The sequence below is a fragment of the Plodia interpunctella genome, chromosome 24, assembly GCF_027563975.2.
Source record: "Plodia interpunctella isolate USDA-ARS_2022_Savannah chromosome 24, ilPloInte3.2, whole genome shotgun sequence".
In the NCBI taxonomy this organism is placed as follows: Eukaryota; Metazoa; Arthropoda; class Insecta; order Lepidoptera; family Pyralidae; genus Plodia; species Plodia interpunctella.
In genome coordinates this window covers 2,078,471-2,099,430 of record NC_071317.1, presented here as the reverse complement: position 1 = coordinate 2,099,430, position 20,960 = coordinate 2,078,471, and the positions used below count along the sequence as shown (strand labels likewise).

General features: G+C 36.3%; 4 protein-coding genes and 1 long non-coding RNA gene across 8 annotated transcripts in view; 3 read left to right on the top strand and 2 right to left on the bottom strand.

Annotated features, from left to right (window-relative positions):
* The first annotated feature begins 465 nt into the window (after nt 1-465).
* Nucleotides 466-6,764, top strand: LOC128680570 (facilitated trehalose transporter Tret1-like). 3 transcript variants are annotated; one of them, XM_053763803.1, is made up of 7 exons: nt 466-779; nt 2,616-2,771; nt 3,247-3,449; nt 4,269-4,455; nt 4,806-5,194; nt 5,691-5,802; nt 6,182-6,764. In XM_053763803.1, exons 1-7 carry the CDS (start codon nt 722-724, stop codon nt 6,508-6,510), a joined length of 1,434 nt encoding a protein of 477 aa, XP_053619778.1. In that variant the 5' UTR covers nt 466-721; the 3' UTR covers nt 6,511-6,764. The 3 variants fall into 3 exon arrangements, with proteins under 3 accessions (XP_053619778.1, XP_053619780.1, XP_053619779.1); XM_053763805.2 differs by lacking the exon at nt 466-779 and adding an exon at nt 1,253-1,387; XM_053763804.1 differs by lacking the exon at nt 466-779 and adding an exon at nt 2,110-2,247.
* An 849-nt stretch (nt 6,765-7,613) lies between these two features.
* Nucleotides 7,614-11,456, top strand: LOC128680566 (ornithine transcarbamylase, mitochondrial-like). Its single transcript, XM_053763797.1, has 7 exons — nt 7,614-7,802; nt 8,150-8,270; nt 8,452-8,600; nt 9,047-9,200; nt 9,505-9,630; nt 10,033-10,206; nt 11,012-11,456. Exons 1-7 carry the CDS (start codon nt 7,699-7,701, stop codon nt 11,186-11,188), a joined length of 1,005 nt encoding a protein of 334 aa, XP_053619772.1. The 5' UTR covers nt 7,614-7,698; the 3' UTR covers nt 11,189-11,456.
* mRpS25 (mitochondrial ribosomal protein S25) lies at nt 11,361-12,273 on the bottom strand. The gene has a single exon (XM_053763798.2). It carries the CDS (start codon nt 12,181-12,183, stop codon nt 11,680-11,682), a length of 504 nt encoding a protein of 167 aa, XP_053619773.1. The 5' UTR covers nt 12,184-12,273; the 3' UTR covers nt 11,361-11,679.
* A 773-nt stretch (nt 12,274-13,046) lies between these two features.
* Nucleotides 13,047-14,790, bottom strand: LOC128680452 (uncharacterized). The gene is made up of 3 exons (XR_008405859.1): nt 14,331-14,790; nt 13,499-13,607; nt 13,047-13,276 (listed from the first exon to the last, which is right to left on the bottom strand). It is a non-coding gene; the product is annotated as an uncharacterized LOC128680452 (long non-coding RNA).
* A 983-nt stretch (nt 14,791-15,773) lies between these two features.
* Nucleotides 15,774-20,960, top strand: part of dsd (distracted) — a 31,189-nt gene continuing 26,002 nt past the window's right edge. For both annotated transcript variants that reach the window (XM_053763495.1, XM_053763494.1), the window contains exons 1-3: nt 15,774-16,087; nt 19,312-19,524; nt 20,567-20,733. In XM_053763495.1, coding sequence (XP_053619470.1) covers nt 15,855-16,087; nt 19,312-19,524; nt 20,567-20,733 — 613 coding nt within the window. In that variant the 5' untranslated portion in view covers nt 15,774-15,854. The remainder of the gene's footprint in view (nt 16,088-19,311; nt 19,525-20,566; nt 20,734-20,960) is intronic.

The following is a 20,960-nucleotide window of genomic DNA, read 5'->3' as shown; positions in this document are numbered from 1 at the left end:
TAACTAATATTATAAGATATGTTTGTTACCACTTCACGCTCTATCTACTCAACCAATCTTCTTGAAATTTTGCATATTATACCTACATGTAGTTTAAATAATGAAGAAGGACATGGGGTACCTTTCATCCCAGAAAAATAACTGTTCCCAAAGTTACGCGGGCGAAGCCGCGGGCAAAATCTAGTATTTTATAAATCAGTGTCCAATGTCCGTCCTTGAAGATTGCGTCTCCAAACCAAACAATAGAAGGGAAGATGGACTTTAGCAAATTTTCGTTAGTACACAAAATTGCATGCCAGCAAATACATTGCTTGTTTTATTAAATGAACAGTCGTGATATAACTTTACAAACCGTAATGTAGACGGTGGAATTGTGAATGGCCAAAGTACATGTCAACTTGTACACGTGATTTCGTGATACAAAACCTATTACTTGACACATATTTCTCCGCCTTCGGATATTATACCATTCAGTTTGCAATGTGTGGTCAAGCAAGACAGTATACGTGTTTCAACATAATAGTTATGTATACTTAACAAAAATTTATATATACCTCCCATAATTTTGTGAAATACCTAATGTGGTAAATGATTTTAAATTTGTTGTTTGAAGGGAAATTATTACATAGTAATACTTATTTAAATATTAGATTAGTCTTTAAAAATATTAGGTAAAATTAATTTTGTGTGTTAAAAACTGTGATTTTGACTTGACTTAAAAATGTTCATCAACATATTTGGAAGTGCCATCTTACGGCAATATGCAGTTGTACTGATTGGTAGGTAAAAGATTGGCCCAAAGGTTGTTAGATAACAATAATGCTTTTAACATTAAGTCCTCCTATTGGAATCTACATATATACTACTAATATTCTACGGTCTTTTTATAATTTTACACCAACATTAATGAAAATAGACTTTCTTTTTAGGATATTACTTTCTGTAATGTGTGTGCGTGTGGTCTGAGGGCCCACTTCTTGAAATTCTGTGAAAATATGCTTGGGATTTAGTGAACACTCAATAATAATTGTGATAGTTGTAATTAGATTTTGTGAAAGCCAAATAAGTAAGCGAGTTACGATGTTTTAAGTCAGGACCTCAGTCCTTATAGATATTATATTATATTTTTATTTATTTATTTAGCTAAATACAACGGTACACAATATGTATCCTTTTAAAGTATTTAGTAAGAAAAAATAGGCACTTAAGATATATTTTCATACGATTTCAAGAAGTGGGCCCTCAGACAACACGCACATGATTAATGTTACTTTAAAACATACAAATTTGAACAAATATTTTATTTATATATATTAATTGTTAACAAAATTGAACAAGCACCGAGAAGATTGTTTACATGTTAGGATTCGGTTAGAAAAAACAGAGGGTAAATATTATAATGGTCATTATGTTTAGTAGTGAATTGGTGACGGTAATACCTAAGTATTAACGACATTAATAAAAAACATTTTGCGCAATAATTGTGTAAAAACTTGTGACTTATCGATCGTATGATTTTATTTTGATGGTCTTTAATATATTTTTACATAGGTACCTACTTAATTTTAAAATAACTACCTATAATGGGCTTACCATCATCTAACGCGATTCACTTTGCGATCTTAGAATGAATCCGTTGCATTTTAAGTTCCTAAATTGAACTTGAGTTTCATTGGAATCGTTCCGTAAAAGGTGATGGTCCTTGGTACCTGTAAACTTCATACTTACTAGGTGTAATCTGTCGTGTATCATTTCTGTACATAGCCATGAGGAATACTTACGACTGTGAAGGAAGGAGTTTAAGCAAAATGACATTGGAGTATGATTTTTGACCTGATGTCGAAAGTCAACAAATCTGACTGTACACATAACTAACACACTAACTCTGTTAATTAAAGCTAGATTATATTAACATTATCTATATGTGTTTGGATTATGTGTGTATTTACTGTTTAATCTGCCTGGTTCAGGCTTTATTTAACTTATTTAACTAACAATAGGTAAGTTTATATAAAGTTTATTCAGGAAATAATCCTACAATTAAGACCTTAAGTATACGTAGTTATCTATTTTACTAGGTGCAGCTAAAGCCTCGACGACCTCGGTGGCGCAGTGGTAAAGTGCTGGCCTCTGAACCGAGAGGTCCCGGGAAGTCATGATGGAAAATGATCTTTTTCTGATTGGCCCGGGTCTTGGATGTTTATCTACATACATATATGTATATGTTATAAAATATAGTATCGTTGAGTTAGTATCCCATAACACAAGTCTCGGAACTTACTTTGGGGCTAGCTCAATCTGTGTAATTTGTCTACGTAATATATTTATTTGTTGGTTTAAAGCGTTGTTAATAGTTATTAACAACGCTTTAACTGTTGTGAATTGTGAATTAGATTTTGTGTCACAGCTCCCAACGAGGGGACTCTTTCCTTACTGACTGTCTACGCATGTTACCGGTAGCAACCGGTAACATGCGTAGACATGCGTCGTTGGGAGCCGATCCTAGATTCACTGGATTCTGCATTAATGCGGTTTTTGTGGCACGGTAGGATTCAAACCTGGACCTTTCGGTTCTCAAAAGGGCCTCTTAATCCAACGATTCTACTTTTTTCTAGCAAATCTCAACACATTAATAGTGGGAGTGGGTCTGGGCTGGCCATCGCCGATGCTGGTCAAGCTCAGAGACGGCTCAGACTCTGCGCTCTCCAGGCCCATCACCGAAGAGGAAGGTTCGTGGGTTGTGGCAATGCCTTTCCTTTCAGGAGTACTCGGTGAGTATATGGAATAGTAGATTATGTTTCTTGTGACATGTTTAAATGTTTTAGAGGACCGTATTAGATGGAAAATGCTCCACCGACAAGAACAAAGTTCTTAAATTAATTGATTGATAGATTGACTTCATAAAATAAGATCTTACTTTTTCGCCCCGGATATTGGACAGGTTTAGTTGGTCATTTTTAGAAACTATTTCTTATGTACGCGACAATCTCAAATTAATGGATTTTTGTACGGTTTCATCAATAAGTAGATATTGCGATTTCTGAAGAAGTTTTAGGTGTATAATTTACGAAACAAATAAGTATCTGTTTACAGTGAAAGAAGAACACAAATTTTAACTTTCCATACTACTTACCTACGTCCGAGCAGCTGATAAGCAAATTCGTATGAGAAAACTAAAAACTTAGTACTTGTAATAACATATTATTGTAGTGCTTGTAATATTTTTGTATGTCTACCTGTTTCCAGCCAATTTATTCACTGGACACCTACTGGACACGATCGGTAGGCGGTACTGTTTTATCCTGTCATGTGTGCCACGAATCGTAATGGTCTTACTGTACCTGTACGCTAAGGAGTTATGGCTTCTACTCGTGGCACGATTCCTGTCTGGTATCCTCGATTCTGTGGCCTTTACTACGGTGTCCATCTACGCGTCGGAAATAGCTAGTGTGAGTTACTTATGTATGTGTTTCCTGATAATGTTCTGTGTTCCCAGCCCTAATAAGACCGCCCCATATCCTATCTATAGTATAAATCTGTTTACTACCAGTATTTTCCAAACTAATTCCCAAAATCGTTTTGGGAAAAGTATGAAGAAATACTAGGCGTAAATCCATTTAATCATTATGTGTTTCTTGCCATAGAATTGGACCGCTCCATATGCTCCCGGGATGTCGTAAAAAGATAAAAAAGAATAGCATTTCCAAAGAGGGTGGACGTGAGGCTGGTCGTAAAATCACAGCCGAGTCTTAAAATTCTATAAGGTTTTGTTTCAGTCTCAGTTCACTTCAGTTTCAGTTTCAGTGGATCTCGGGTTGAGAGAGGACTCAGATGAGAGCGATGATCGACAGATCCTACTGTCACAGTCAATTAATAGTTTTATAGTACCTACTAATTCCATGATCCTGTCATAAATGATCTAGATATAAACAATGCATCGGTGCCGAGCTTAACAGTACAAAAGCCCTGGGTTAAATTTCTACGGGGCGCCCCTTATTTATAACTCAACTTATGGTGAAATTACAGTAACTTTTGTGCTTCTGAGATGGCAACAACGGGTACACTATAGCCATACTATAGCCTTCGCCTTCAATGTAATGTTTTTATATCTGTGACCTTAGCAGGTGATAGGCAATAATAGCATTCCCAAGGAGAGTTCACATTAGGCGGTTTTAAAATCATCTCCAAAATGTAAGATTTATTAAAATGCATTCTCAGCTATGGAATAATAAACACAATAACGAAATAAATTTGTTTTTTATTTTCAGAAAGAGGTCCGCGGATCTCTCGGCGGCTTTCTCCAGATATATTGTTCTTTCGGCATATGTTTATCTTTGGGTATTGGTCCGTTTGTATCATACACGACCCTAAACATCATCTTTCTTGCTATAACTGTTGCCTCCAGCGTACTGTTACTGTTATTGCCTGACAGTCCTTACTTTTTGTATTCCAAAGGTATGTAAGTCTCAAATTTCACTATTTATTGTTAAAATATGAATATTCTTCTATAAAATACCTCGACCAAACACCACCTCGCTTTTGAGTATACATCAACACCAATTGTACAATACAATACTCTGACCTATGTCGTCCTTTGCACATCATAAAAGGTTTAATCACCGGAACCAAATGGCCTACATACATGTGTCAGATTGGTATTCAAATTCATGTAGCATACATGAGTAGGATTCGACAGACACCACTGCTTCAGTGAAGCACTTAGTAAGTACTATTACAAAAAAAAAAATATTTTTTCCCTATTCTACATATCCCTAAAGATAATTACACATATTCCACTTTCGCAGGTAAAACGGATGACGCACGAAAATTACTACTAAAGCTTCGCGGCTCAGATATTAAAGCCAACGATGAAATAAAGGAATATCAAATAGCTTCTTCCAACGAAGTGGGGAAAGTAACGATCCCGGAGTTACTTCGAAATAAATTATTCCTAAAAGGAGCTGCTATTTGTGTATTCTTAGGCTTCAGTTCCCAAGCTAATGGTTATACTGCTGTGTTCCAATATTTACAGACGATTCTAGAAACAACAAATACCAGTGTTAGACCGGAAATATCATCAGTCATTATTGGGGGAATACAAATGTTTGCTAGTCTGTGTACCACGTTAGTCACTGATAGATTTGGAAGGAAATTCATTTTGATTAGCACTGTGTCTGGGATGGTTATAGGATTTGTAAGTACCTATTTATTTTGTAAAGCTATTTTTATGTTCGTTCGTAAATGAAGCAGTTGAGGTGTATTTTAGTTTTAATAGACCAATTTGCTTCCGGTTAAAGAAAACAACGTGAGCAAACCTGAACTCTACTTTATGATTTATCAGCTAGTGTGTGTAAGAGAATTCTAAGTTAATAGCAAACCACTTAAGTCCCAGAAAGTCGTCGTCAGTATTATTCTATTCCACATAATGGCTGTGCACCGTCTTGCTTCAGTATTACATGATTTTTGTCGGTTTGTATGGTTGAGCTTCGGAGGCGCATATAGTACTTGGTTGACCCTCACAACACACCATATAATAGATAGTCAGCTTGTGAATGTCGAATATTGTTAAGAATATTTACACTTTGTACTGAGCGTTTAAGCGTTTTCATTTTAATTATTAGATACCAACGTAATTTGTTAATTAGTATTTCTCATTTATTATATTAGGTATTAAAAATATTTGTTTCCAGATTTGCCTAGGAGCATTCTTCAAGGTGACAGAGGAGCAGGAGCAGATCATCGGATTTATGAATTACCTACCGCTAGCCTCAATCATACTGATAGTGTTTTGCCACAGCTCAGGTTTGTGCATTCCCTCTCTCTCATAATTAGATTCATTAGTTAAATATAAATTTTCGCAGTGTGGTATTTACATAGTATATTTTCACATGTTTGCTCTTTCTTCTCTGTAGTTTCTGTATTCTGACATCTGTAGTATAATTGCGATACATGCATGGAAGTAGATCATTTCACTAGATCTATTATCTGGCCAGATCAATAAAAGGATCTAATAGTAAGAAGTTGTTTTCATAGTAGGTACTTAGATCCAATTTTGGCTAGAGTAGATCTTAAGAAATACCATTTTCAATGATCCATTATTGACCCTGAATTACTTGCAATTTTCATTCATCTAAATATTTTCGAATGTCGTCATTCCTAATAAAATAACTTTATATTCCAGGCATAGCGTCGATAATGTGGATATTAATATCAGAGATATTCGAAGGACGGACACGAGCTATAGGGGCGTCTTTAGCTATATTAGTTGCTACCCTCACTGGATTCGGGGTCAGCAAGTCTATTCCTTCTTTGACATCAAGCATTGGCCCAACTATGACCTATTGGTTGTTCAGCATCATCTGTATTTTAGTTATTATGTTTACCGCCATTTTTATACCCGAAACTAAAGGCCGGTCGTTTGCAGAAATCCAGGCTATTTTGGGTAACAAAAGTGATGTAGAAAATAGTGAAAAGGACAAAGACAATAGTGAAATGGATAGAAGTTGTTGAGATTTTATGTATTATATATGTATATACGAATACTGGTATTCGTACTAAATAAAAGTGATTTGGTATGATACCTAATAAAGACATTCACAAACCAGGGCGCCCCTTTGTAACTGGCGCCCTGTATAGACACCGGTATATATTTTATGTGATAAAATTAATGTAAATTAATGTTTATTTTATTTTGTACTTATATGTTAAGTTTGATTACTACGGATATTTTAATTATTAATAAATAAATTTATTTTGTAGACTTAGTTACTGTAATGTTTTTTTTAGTATGGTGCCTACAATCTCATACATACCATTAAATAAAAAAATCCAATAATAAAGTTACTAGCATAGAATATATAATACTCCTTTTATTGGCCAGTGTAAATAGTTGTAATTATTCAATCTTGAGTTCAGTCTTCATTTGAAACATCGCCGATAAGACTATATGCCCCACAGATATGCCCGAGGCGCAGTGGTCACCAAGTAGGTCTACCACCTGGAAGTCCCAGGTTCGCTTCAAAGCGAGGGCAAATAATATGTACCAACACTAATCACTTGTTTTCCCTTGATGTGTTGTGGTATATGTGTTCGCAACCATCGTACACACCAACGTTACAATACAACCCATACAACCTTAATGCTTTGTGTGGCCGTTGAGTGTCGTCCATCCGTACTAATATTATAAATGCGAAAGTCTGTCTGTCTGTTCCGCTTTCACGGCTAAACCGCTGAACCGTTTTTGATGAAATTTGATGAATTAAAGATCCCCGTACAAACATAGACTACTACTTTTTCAAAAATGAACCTCCAAACGTCTGTAACGGGAGCGTGAATATTATATGAAAATCATGTCTATTCCGCTTTCGCAGAAAAATTCACGCGGGCAAAGCCGCGAGTAAAAGCTAGTTTATTTATAATTTCTAGGCACTATTATTGAGAAGAATCATATATAGAAAAAAGGAAAAATTGAGAAAATTAAGCCATATTTCCTTTTTAAGTACCATACCGTGTCATTCTCAACCTCGTCATTGGCAAAATCATCGTTTTGGCAAACGATAGAGCCATAACAGAAGAAGAAGAAGAAATCAAATCAAGTTGTCAAAATCGTCAAAGTATTCCTGACAACAACGAAAATTAAGTAGTACTTATTCGAAATTATTTGTGAAATGTGTCGATAATTTTCGAAAAACTATAATCATGAAACTGTTACAAAACTTTTCAAAATGTTGTTTTGCTAGATCAAACTTAACAAAACACAGACAAGGGTTACAAACAAGACAATGCTCGATGGAATGTTGTTGGTTTGTACCATTGAGCTATGGAGGCGTGTGGTTCCGTTCCTCCTACTGTGGATATCGTACGAGGCGATTAAGGGATACAGCCTTGATAACTGATAGCATTGTCTCAAGAAAGCTGGTTGCAAAAACACAGGAGAATCTTCAAAGTTTTTATTTATGGGCTAACCCTAGGTTTTGCGGCGTCACAGCCCCGAATCCATCATATAAAGAGATTAACGTGCTATGTTTCCTATATAGATAATATGTTTAGATCGTGTAATATCTAAACAAATTATCAACCTATCCATCTGTTACATGCGATTACCGATTGTTTACCCACTTATATAGCCGTCATAAATAAAATATTGTAGCCCTGAGAAGCCACGTCATTTAATCTGCTTCAAGAACTGGACAACCGAAATGGTAATGAACATAATAAGGAGTGCAATGAACTTGAAGTGTACCATGAGGGACACGCACAGCAAGAGGATGGTAAGTGTTTTCTACGGACGGATTGTTATGAAATTTGGTACACGGGTAGAATATAATCTGGTATTCCCACGGGAGTCCCGGGGCGCAGCTATTACATGAATATATATTCCCGAAAGATGTGAAAAAAGACAGTGAAAGTCTAATTTCCGAAGTTCCTAATAAACTTATGATTTTAATTCAGGACATACTCCCGAACGCCAAGGTCGTGATCCTGCAGGAGATCAACGAGCCGCTGTTGAACATGGCAGTGTCGAAGGCTGCCACACTACTAGGGGCTTACGATGTGAACATCACTGATGATATGGTCTGGGAGCATGACTATAACGGAAGGTTAGGTTTGATGTAGTTACAAATAAATTTCACTTAGGTACTATGTAATAATTTGAAACACAGCGAGTGTTCCAGCTAGCTATTGTTACTTAGACCGTAGACAAATGGATCCTATGGAATTTTCAACTAAAAGCTAGGTACCTAAATTTTCAGGATATAAGTGTATAATACATATGATGATGAAGATAGTACTTAGGTACTTAGTATACAGTTTCATAGCAAAAAGTCGGGTGCGAACAAGTTGGGTTCCGTTAGTGGTGGGCCCGCTCGCTGTCAGGTCTCGTCTTGCCAAAGTAAAGTATGTCTTCAGAGTATACGCTTTAACTCCCTTTCCAATGGACGTCATTTTGCCGGGTGAGACCGGTGCGGTAGTGCCAGTCCTTAAAACCTCGTGTACACTTATAGAGCTATTATAATATGGCTCCCACTCACTTATAATATTCCAGAGTATTCTCGTACATGGCGGACGCTATCTTCGTGGCCACAACGACGCACATGTGCGTGCAGCGGTTCGCGCAGCAATCCTCAGTGCCGGTACTCTGCATGAGGTCCAGGACCCACGCCTCTATACAAGCGTTGGCCACCTTCATGTCTATTATTGTGAGTGGGTCTATGCCATTCAAGTTACCTCCATCCTGCTGCAACATAGAATGACTACTCGCTAAAAGGCTATAAACTGGATATTCTTCTCATATTCGTTACGCTAGCAACCTAACAAAATTTAATCTCAATTCTACCAGCTACAGCTAAACATGGACTTCGAATTTCGCAGCTGAGGGTTCTGAAGGCAAATCTTCTAGCCATTAAAAGAGTAACTTGAAAGCAACGACGGACTTATCTCGATCTCTTCCAGTCCAAGTAAGCCCAAAAAGAAAGGAAAAACAATCCATGTTATTCTCCTCAGGAGGAATATGGCACCATGCGTTGTGTGAACCTGGCCTGGGTCGGGCCTCCGCATCCTGTTCTGAATTCGTACCTTCTGCTGTGTCCCATGTTCGGAGCCAACATACGATTCAAATGCTGTTGTAACGTTAGTTCTGTTTCGTTTCATCATCATTTATTGCTGCATTTTTCTGGCCTCCACGCAAATTGTATTTAAGGCACCTAAAGGCATCTGACATGATTGCCAGACAAGTGGCAAGTAGTCACACACATACTTTCTGTATAACTGAGTAGTGAACTTAAACTGTTATTCCATCCAATAGCGTTGTGCCAATAAAAATAATGGTGACGTCGACGTGAAGATTCGCCTTTGAACAGACCTTAAGGATTCCGAAGACCGTGCGAAGTGGAGTAAAAAAAGTAGGAAGAAAAGCGGCTTCGCTTTTCTTGATTCAAACACCATGGGTGCGGAAATAACTGAGAAACCGCTCAGATGAGAAAGCGTATGCAAGAAAGAAATCCTCAACAACATATTCCTGTTCTGATTCAGGTTACTCCAGTGTCGCCCCTGCTGAAGAAAATGAGCGAGGAAATGTGTGAGAAGTCTTCGACGGTAACAAAGCAATGCAAGGAAATAAAAGAGGTTCTACAGAACGCGTGTATCGTTATATCAGGGCCTACGCCGAGGAAGGAAAAACTCGATGAGTTCCGATTGGAAGTACAAGTGAGGATAAGTTGGAATCAAAATAATTCGTAGCCTTTAGCGTCGCCATCTGTCACTTATATTAATTGACGTTTAGTTTAGCAGCTGACGTTTCAAAGTCCTTGCAATCGCCGAGGTCGCAGCCAGACTGGAGTATTTGCGGTATGAGGTTGTTGTGGTAGATGCAGTTTCTCAACTATTACCACACTAGTTTTTACAGAGTCACATAAAGGTACTCTGAGTCAATCAAATTCTACGAACTTTATACTCGTTCTGTCTGTGAATGTGTTTGTATGCACATAGAAACACACTTTCATAGGAGCGGTGCCACAGTGCACAGATAAAATAAAAATTATATACAAGCAACACATGCATATAACTTTTTATATATTTTAGGCTTGATTGTAATAACTTAAAGATGAATCTTGACAAAACCAATATAATGCATTTTAGTCAAAGACCGCATGATACGGAAAATTGTAAAACACAATATCAAGGCCATGTGTTGAATGAAGTTGATTAAACAAAATTTCTTGCGCTAACTTTAGTTTCAAAATTATGCTGGAAAACCCATATAGATGATGGTCTTAGTAAAAGACTAAGTAGTTCGGAATATTCTTTTCAGATTTAAAATGGTTGGTACACTCTAAAAGGTATATGTGTGTTATTCCTGTTCTTAAGTCTTACTATCAAGGCTTAGTGATCCAAAATGAGTCTTGGCTTCGAAACAAAATGCACTCCAACTGTTCTGTACAATTTGTATTTAATGAAATAGTAATGTGAAATTAGTTAAAGATAAGTTGCTGAAAGTAATATATACTTACAGGACATAATAACAAACACGCTTTGCAATTGGATCTATTTCCACACATGCCCTCGTGGTAAAGAGGTTGACGACTGCCTATTCCACCACTGCAATGCACGGACCTTCTGCGCATTTGAGAACATGCATTACATTGCTGCTGCGTTAATGGCCTATGCCATAAAAGGTCATCACTTTTAAATTTCATGACCTCCATTCTCTGAACTTGCTGACATATTTCTAGGAAATGTGCGCAGGGGATTTGTTAGCAAGGAGTTTGTTTTTTTTATGAAAATATTATAAAGTAACTTTAGTCATTTAGTCCTTCAAGAGGGCTTTTGGGTAAGTGTATGACTGTCAAGAAAACAAGTCAATTTGTTAAGAATTTATTCTACTATATTTTACAAATTACTATCTAAGTTCACTATTTGTTACATTGTCTGTTTTTGTAATAAATTTTTCAAATTATTATTGAGGATTCTACTTATTTTTATATATTTCTCCATATAGGCACAGTTGGAAACACTGAAATATTTTTATTTATCCAGAATGTTTATAAAATTGGTGTAAAAATGCAAATATACATTTTTTTCAACAAAATTTTGAAATGTGAAGCATTGTGAAATTTAGTCTATGTACAAAACTATAAATCCCAAAAAATCGGGAATTAAAATACCTTAGAAATAAATAACCTAATTTGCCGAATGTTTGTGCTTGCCTCTCATAAATGTAGGCAAAGGCACAACGCCAGGGCACGGCACCTGCCCATACACTTCACATATACATGGCCTCTCACAACCAACACCGAAATTGGCAGGGTTATCCTTCTTCTCTGCTGCAAGTGCCTCCGCCGCTAAAACTTCTTTAGATTTCCCTACAGTGTTGATCAAATGCTCCAAAATGTCTTCTTTCGATTTATTGTCTATATCTACCAATATTTTCCTCCCATCTTCAAAATAGCACTTGATGAAAGGCGACGGTGTCAAGTTCTTTAACGTAGCCACCTGCACATTAGGATTTTTGTACTGGATTTGAGGTAAAAACCAGAAAACGAAATCTTTTGCACCGTTATTGTTATCTCCACGAATATTGTATGCAACGGAGAAAATCTTTATTTTATCCTTCAGAACAAGCCTTCCAGCGTTTAAATAGTTCAATGTGCGGCGAACGGGTGCCCTTCCTTTCATAAAAGGCATTTTGTTAAATTTTTATTGAGAATCTAATATATTTTTAACTTATTTTTATAACCTAAAAACTGCAATGCAAATTTGTCATTCATAATGTCATGTCATTGTCACTTGTTGTCAGTGTCAACTGCTGTCAACTAAAGTTTTTAATTTTTCTGTTTTGTTGGTTATCAATGGCCTGCTACACGTGGTAGGTACATCGATATTCTTTCTATAACAATACATGCCACATTTAAGTCTAAATTTTGCTATTTTGCTTAATTTATTATAAGGACAAAACTCCGATCCTCTTCAATAGAAACAATTTAATGGACAGTAAAGAGATTGAACAGGAGATTGTTCGGCGGACAGGATATTGTGCGGTGGTTGAAGTAGAACGGGGATGTATCGGTGAGGAACGGGTGGTGAGCCCGCTTATCACACACAAACACCGCTCCTCCCCGCTGGTAACACTAACCTCGTAACACCACTCAGCGCACCGCTTCAGTTCACAGACCTTATTTGAAAGCCAAACCTTCGAAGTAAAAAAAAAATAACCTATGCAAGACTTTCTTAAAGGTTGGTAATTGGTACCTAATTATTCAGAATAATATGAAGTTATCATGTCAGTTTTATAGCTATTCAAGGTATCCGCACTACTCTGGTGGGTCATGGGTAGATCACTCGAGGTGGCGGCCAACTCGAAGAAATCATGTAGTACCTAAGTATTTATGAGTAAAACACTACATAGATTGTGGAAAATCCATGTAATATTAGTATTAAAGTGTTACCGACTTGACCGAACTCGTAGATCAACGAGATATAATCGTGGACCTGACCGATGTTTATGTTAACCATTACTGAAAAAAGGGGGCTCAAAATAAACAAATATCACGATGGAATCATGTTTACTTATATTGAAAGCAAGTAACTAGATTTACTATCTAGTCGTCTTCGCCAAACGATGCGCATTCATCACAAAGCCCTTCACAACACCCAAACATTTCGCAACACCAAGCACATAGATATATACAACAAATAATTTTTAAGCATCGTATACACATAGGGCAACAACAGCAACACATCTTTATAAATGTCAGGCGTAGCAGCTGTGTAGACAAGCCTGAAAAATTAACGGAAACTTTTAAAAAAAGCAAACGAAATGGATTTTGGTATGCATTGCAGTGAATTATGCATTAATTATGTGTAAGTAATTATCTAAAAAATACCACAAATCCGAGAGGCTGACAAAAAAAATTATATCCAAATAATTTGTAATATATTTATGATAATAAAAATGGGGTTCAAATGATAAAATAAGAGATGTGGAATATAATATACCTACTCAATTCTTGCTTGTAATACAGTGTCTTTATGTCAATCCCGGACAAGGACGTATTTATATGTAGCACTCAAAACTATCACCATTCCACGCACTTGTTACAATTGCATTTCTGTAAGTGAAAATAAATTGTGACGACTTAATATCGTTTATTTTATACCTACTTTTATAGAAATTTAAACTTTCGCCACATACATAAATAAATAAATATATTAGGACAAACCACACAGATTGAGCTAGCCCCAAAGTAAGTTCGAAACTTGTGTTATGGGATGCTAACTCAACGGTACTATATTTTATAACAAATACATATATAGATAAACATCCAAGACCCGGGCCAATCAGAAAAAGATCGTTTTCCATCATGACCCGACCGGGTATCGAACTCGGGACCTCTCGGTTCAGTGGCAAGAACTTTACCACTGCGCCACCGAGGTCGTCATATACACATAGCTTGTCGTCACATAGCTTGTGTTGTGTTTTCCAGGATGATGTTAGGACATAACTCACACATCTTTAATATCTGTCGATGTAGGGTAGGAATTTAGGGACTGAACATGGTGAAAAAAAAAACAACATAACATAAACCACATTCAAACACATAACAGAAGCCATATAAAAATAAACTATTGTAAACGGACCAATTACTACATATAAAAAGTCACAAAAAAGATGTAGTAGGTAGGTATACATTATTAGACAAATTTGACTCGAAAAGAAACTATCTTCCAACTCGCTTGCTTTAAATATGAAGCTTTAGATTAGTGTATTAACTGCCGTAGTTATATTAAACATGTACCTATGTAGTTAATAAATAGGCAAAATAAAAAAATACCGGGTTCAATATTTTCTGGATCTTGGCAACATGCCTCTTCACATCCGCACAAATGTCCGATATATGCACAAACGGCTACGCAGCACAGACAAGCACAACAACGAAGACACTTCTTAGACAACCAGTTTAGGCACTCTAGGGGCTTACTTCTACTGCGAACCAGAATAGGCTGACTTGTCTTGGTATTGGGTAAAGTGGGAAGTAAGGTTGAACTTTTAGTAGTAAGCATAAAGTGGAAACACAATCATGTCATAATAATATATAGTCATCATCCTGGTCTTTATAAACATGTAAATTCAAAATTGTGGTTTGGGCTTGATCAATAAATAATTTCTCGTACACAACATATTTTAAAATGACGTTTTATTTTTTACAGAAAGTGCAATCTTCTTGTCTTTAGAAGACAATAAAGGACACTTGACCTTGACACGACCATGGATTTAATAAGTAAGTACCTACTAATTCTATGGTAGGTATACATTATAATCACAGATATAAGAACGTTGTTCTTTTAGTGAATAAAATAAACAAGAGCAAACCAAATTCGTGATCAGAGACCTCTACTTGTGGTACTAATGTCCTCAAGGGATAAAATATATAGGTACATAAGAAGAAGAAGAAAAAGAAACGATTACTTACAAAGGTTAACTAAGAAATATAAATTACCCGGTCATGCTGCTTAAGCTAATGTTTGGGCAATAGTCTCATTTGAAATAGAATGGCGGGTGTGTCTTGCATGACTCCTGTCATGGTCCTGTCTGGTCCATTCAGAAGATAGCCCATAGTCTCAAGATAGGTATGCACTCTGCATGATGATTTAGATACATGCTGAAGATAGATTCTGGCGCCCTCAGTTTATATATTTTTGCCAATGTTTTATTCGTGCCTAAAACTACCAACATAGTAAAAGATTAAAAAAAAAAGATTGTCAAAAGTTATTATATTGCCATTATCAAAGTAAACCAATAATTACGGAATATCTGAAACGGGAAGTCCTTATATAACATTTCAAATTATTTAATCCTTCTTGAAAAATAAATATACTCTAAATGAAATATTTTCCCTAAAAGACTACAAGGACTATTGACTATTTTCAAAAAGGCAAGAACTAGCAATTTTAATTATTTCAGTAAAGAATAAAGATGAGCCAGATATAATAGGTACGGAGTATGTGTGATAATTAATTAATATTACTGACTATTATCATTATTTCCACTCATTACACACTTTTCACTCTTTCAACCCAGCCTTTGATTGAACCCATAGCCTGTCTTTATACTAGTCCATTGCTTCGTTTTCACGTAAAAAACGATTTCACATTTATTTAATTTAGTATCATATTTTTAAGATTTGTAGGTACAGAATTTTACTGACTAGTACATTTTTTCTTTATATTCAGTTGCTTGTAGGAATACATACTTTAAGACATGGCAACCCTGAAATTAGTACCGTACGAAAACTAAGCGACGTTGAACCGCTTTACGTCCACGATAATAAAACTCATTGAAAAATGAATACATCAAAATGGTAGAATCGCTGCAAATGTTCTTATTCCTGTTCAAATCAAAATACAGACGAAAATCGTCATGGTTCTCGCCGTTTCTGTGTTCAGTTCTTATAGTGTTATTGTTTTGCAATGGTGTTCTATCTAGATGTAGTGAACATAACTGTCTAAACGGTGCATGTAAGAATGAAACTTGTGTCTGTTTCGAGGGCTGGCAGGGCCCTGAGTGCCAGTATTGTGGAGGAAAAGTTAAGTAAGTGAGAAAGCGGTGTGCCCCAAAATACCTGTACGCATACAGTTCGCTGACCTATATGACAAACGCGCCTTGTCACACTCAATAACGGAAAAACAACACGATTTTGCAAGAGAAAGCTGTAGGATTATCCAATTATCTTCCTTGGCTTCTTTGTTTTCTCCTAAGCTGGTTGTCGAGGCTATTTCAACAGTGAATTCAACGTGGAAATGAAATGACGTAAAGCTAAGGCAGTAATACTTTCGAGTAAGCTATGTTTTGGGAACTCACAAATTGTGTTGGTGTATTTGCAGTGAGAAAATAATTATTTGTGTTTCTCACATGGTCATAAGTTCCTACCTTGATAGCAGGTTACAATCCTACCAATAATATAAATACGAAAGTTGTGAGGATGTATGTTTGTTACTCTTTCAGGCAAAATCTACTGGACAGATTGTCATGAAGTTTGGTACACGGGTAGAATATAACCTGGAATAACACATAGGATACTTTTTATCCCGAAATTCCCCCAGCAACAAAGCTCCGGGGCGCAGCTAGTTATTAAATTCCTATAATCGAAATTGTCAATCATTTTGTTTCATGCTATTCTCATACACTATGACAACAGTCTCATTTGAAAAATTCTTTAAGTGTACTTGTAATTTGTATTAGCCAGGTTGAAGATTGCTAGACCTAGTCTCCTGAGAATCATACAATATGTTAATAGATTTGAAAAGCTTAGAGAGATCATGACAATGGCAATAACAATGTTGCATAGAGGTATGATGCTAGCTCGGTTATAAATCACAGACATATCTTTAAAATTCAAAGATTTATCTATATGTGGGTCCTGGTCTATGGTTATCATAGCCCTAAATGCAACTGAAAAATAACAATTGTCAATGACAGCCATAGACATGAGAAAATAAAACAGAGAATCAGCCACACACAGGCCAAGAAATGAATCTAGAATTTACCAAAATTCCCATGGGTGTAAAGCCCATAAGCACAGTAACCTAATTTCTTTTCGGTATTTCTTCTCAACAACATCCTAATTTAATCATGGTTCATATTATTGTGTAAGTACATGATAATAGCCAATTATTTCCTTGTTATCATTGTATTGGTATCAATTACAGCCAATCATGAGCAGTTTTTTGTGTGGTGATTTAAAATTGTAATATTACTAGTATTAATGAAACTGAAGTCTGATTCTGTTATAATGAATATTGTATTTGTATATTCTTATTACTGCACTAATTCAAATTACCGCATTAATTCAAAAAGGAAAAAGTGAAAATATGCACTCTATATTTCAATATTTTTCAGATATTTTGTATGCTCTCATGCCTGGGTATTTTAGTGCCAGGAAGGATAGTACCAAGCTAGTTTTTGTATGACAAAAACTAGTTTGTCACTATTAGTTTGTTCGCTTGGGTAATAACATTATAAATCATACTATTGGGGAAAACTATGTGAAAATTTGTGCAATAGTTTTAGAGTTTAGTTATTGCAAATAGACAGATATGAAAGGATAGGTAGGGTATGCATTCATAACTTTGAGGTGCATAGATATAATTAACATCAATTTCTCATCAGAGCATTCTTGACTATGACACTTCAAAGTCCAAGTCTACTTAAAAATTAATTATCTAAAAATTTTTGAAATTTCATTGTTATTTCACACATTGAATACCTCTTTATGAATGCTGAAACTATAGTTAGACCAATTTTTACTCCTTCTATTCAGGAAGATATAGTTTGGTCAATTTCGAGATAGGAATAAATCATATCATCATCAACAGCCATTTAAATTCTCCATGGTTGGGACTCTGGCTTATGGATGGATGGATGAGGAGTGTGGGCCATGATCCACATTGGGCCATTGTGGATTAGCTGGTTCTAATTACTGCAAATACAACTGGGATTCATGGCTTATATGCCTTCCGAAACATGGAGGAGCTCAAGATAATTTTTAATTTTTAATCACCTATCCAAAGTGATAATGACTTAACTGCTTCTATAGAAGGCCGAGTGGTGAGAGGCTGGCCACTGCCCCATTGACCACATGAGGAAGTAATAATATTGCAAATCTTTCATAAATCCATTACAACCATCATCTATCTAGTTTTTTTTGGTATAAATATAAGTATACAATGTAAAAATGCCCTTGACTTTTGACTGTTATAACAACTGACAAGACAACTTTACATTGTAAATGTGAACAATAGTTTTCATGGTAAAAAAAACATGGTGAAAAATAAATGTGGAGTTTTATGAGAATGTTTATGTTTCATGGAAAAAATCCTGGATAGATTTCATTGAGGGCATGGCTATATAACTGTACCGTATGTGTAAGTGCAATATTTTCTTCCAATAAAGTACAGCACAAATCTAAGTAATAACTATGGATTTGTGTAGGACTTTGCAAATGAACTGAGAAAATTTTGGTACGTTTTGTCTAGATGTCCCAATGGGAAGCAACCCAAAGTTGCAGAACACATGGCCAATTTAGAATTTTCAGAAAAAAAAGTAAAATACACTCATGTACACAGGAGTAAATTTACCAGGCGAATTATTGAGGAAAAGGTTGGTTTTATACCAAAATTATAAGACAGAAGAATCCCAAAACATAGCTTTTCAGTTTGCATTTGTACATACTTACCTAACACATGGAAAATTATGCTCTAATCGTGACAGAGAAACATGAAGTAAATTGAATGACTACTGATACTGCATGTTTGACATACTTACCAAGCTATTTTTTATCCATGTAAAGTAATGTGTATGTATGTATAATATGGGATTAGTCCTCCATGTATCTTTCTTGTATTAATTTTATGTACTCATTTTACGTACACTGTAGTAATTACAAACAGTGGTCAGCCCTGTCATTAATCCTATCATTTATTCATTATATCAGTAACATAACACTTTCCAACATTTTCTCATTCGTATAATTACGTTACTATGGCGTTATAGTAACGCAAGTACTAACATTATATATACTTAAACCATCTACATTATATGCGTTTCGCGGCCTATTGACGATATCTAATAAACAATGACACAATGCGTTGAGTTCGAGAGGGGATTCCCCTCTCATTCACAAACTTTGCATATAATAAAAATCGTTTCATCTCTTTCGCACGTGATTTCTGACTAAGACGGGAACAAGAGTCCCTAGCGAACGTATGTGACTACTTGGAAATTACGAGATTAAAGCCTTAAAAACTTATTTGCAGGTTGACATCCCCAACGGGCATCATTACGGATGGGCCCGGGAACTACAGCGTGTCGACTCAATGTTCGTGGTTACTCGCGCCACCATGGCTAGGCCCCACGGCGCCTGTCATCCGAATTAGACTGGAGAGCTTCGCGACTGAGTGCGGATGGGACCATCTCTACGTGTATGATGGGGACAGCGTGCGGGCTGAGAAACTCTTAGCTGTATACAGGTGAGGCCTACGGCGTGTGAGTCAGTGTCGGTGGCTACTAGCACCACCGTATCTAGGTCCCAAAACGCCTGTCATTTGGTTCGGACTGGAGACCTTCGCGACTGAGTGTGGATGGGACCATCTTTATGTGTATGAGGACAGCGTTCGGGCTGAGAAGCCGCTGTCTACAGGTAAAATATACAGCGTGTGACGGCTAGTGTTGTAAATTAGTGTCTATGGCCATCCTGACAAGGTTAATGGGGCAAAAATGAAAATCGATATGTATCGTCAGTAGAAAAGCAGGAAATTTAAAACCCATGATTTTGTGATCCCAAGAGTGACTCTTATTGAGTGTTAATAAAAGCTACTGTTGAAAAACAATTTCGGCTAGGTTCACGTTAGCAGAATCGACACCTAGGTCTGATAATATAATAATACAGACATCATTATTGAAGTTCCTAACTTCATATAATAAAAAACTAAAATATATTATCTACAGTCCACACCACATAAACCTACTCAAATTTGTCTCTATTACTATCCGCATTGAGATTAACTTGACATCTGATTTACCGTACTTCTTATATATAGTTCTCATAGGTTGAAAAACTAATTGAATAGATTGTATTATAACAAATTCATATGGCGTAACGATTAGCGCAGGACATCCGTCGTGCGACACATTGTGACTTCAATTGCTTTTCGATGCTAACCGTACACTGGCGTGACTGGTGGTAAATATATAGTAGCTTCTATATGTAAATGCGTTAATTTGTTCTAATTTTACGTCTCAATTGAAATAAATAAGATGTTTAAAAGGCGCTCCTTTTAAAAAGAAAATATTACTGGAAATAAGAACACTAAAAGATTTTTAGATAGTTACAAAATTTAATACTAATTTACGATTTTGCAAATTGCGTCAACTGTGTCTAGAAAACAATTGTGAATTCTTCAAATATTTCCATCCTCGCGTGTTCCCGATTGAATTCTGGGGCTTCGAACCTCGATGTAAATGTTAAATGAAACATTGAAATATATAAATGGCTTCCTTCTCCTCTTTCAGTGGAGTCCTCGACAAAGAAGAGTCTGACTGGACACGGCAAGTGGTGGCGCGATCGGGTACTGCGCTTCTTCACTTCTTTTCTGATGATGCGTACGCGATGGAGGGATTCAACGTCACGTACGCAGCGTACTCGTGTCCATCCAACGACGCCAGGACTAATTGTTCCAGTGAGTGTCTTTTTAGCACGAATCTTGTTAAAAGCCATCAATCGAATGCAGTGTTAAGTAAATTGTTGACGTCCATAAGTTATAGAATATAACAAAATGTGATTGCAAACCGACTGCGCCGATTGCCTGACGTCAAACCTATTCGGAAATGCTGTTGTGGCCTGTCAGCGGTCATGGCTGAACTTTAGTCGTTTCGTACTAGATCAATAGTTGGATATTTATTGGTC

Excerpts from the sequence above, each read along its gene's own strand:
- LOC128680570 (XM_053763803.1), top strand. The coding sequence starts at position 722 with ATGTTCATCAACATATTTGGAAGTGCCATCTTACGGCAATATGCAGTT. Across the intron at positions 780-2,615 it reads ATATGCAGTTGTACTGATTG|CAAATCTCAACACATTAATA; the intron begins GTAGGTAAAAGA and ends ACTTTTTTCTAG. Across the intron at positions 4,456-4,805 it reads TTACTTTTTGTATTCCAAAG|GTAAAACGGATGACGCACGA; the intron begins GTATGTAAGTCT and ends CCACTTTCGCAG.
- LOC128680566 (XM_053763797.1), top strand. The coding sequence starts at position 7,699 with ATGAAACTGTTACAAAACTTTTCAAAATGTTGTTTTGCTAGATCAAAC. Across the intron at positions 8,601-9,046 it reads GAGCATGACTATAACGGAAG|AGTATTCTCGTACATGGCGG; the intron begins GTTAGGTTTGAT and ends ATAATATTCCAG. Across the intron at positions 10,207-11,011 it reads AGTTCCGATTGGAAGTACAA|GACATAATAACAAACACGCT; the intron begins GTGAGGATAAGT and ends ATATACTTACAG.
- mRpS25 (XM_053763798.2), bottom strand. The coding sequence starts at position 12,183 with ATGCCTTTTATGAAAGGAAGGGCACCCGTTCGCCGCACATTGAACTAT.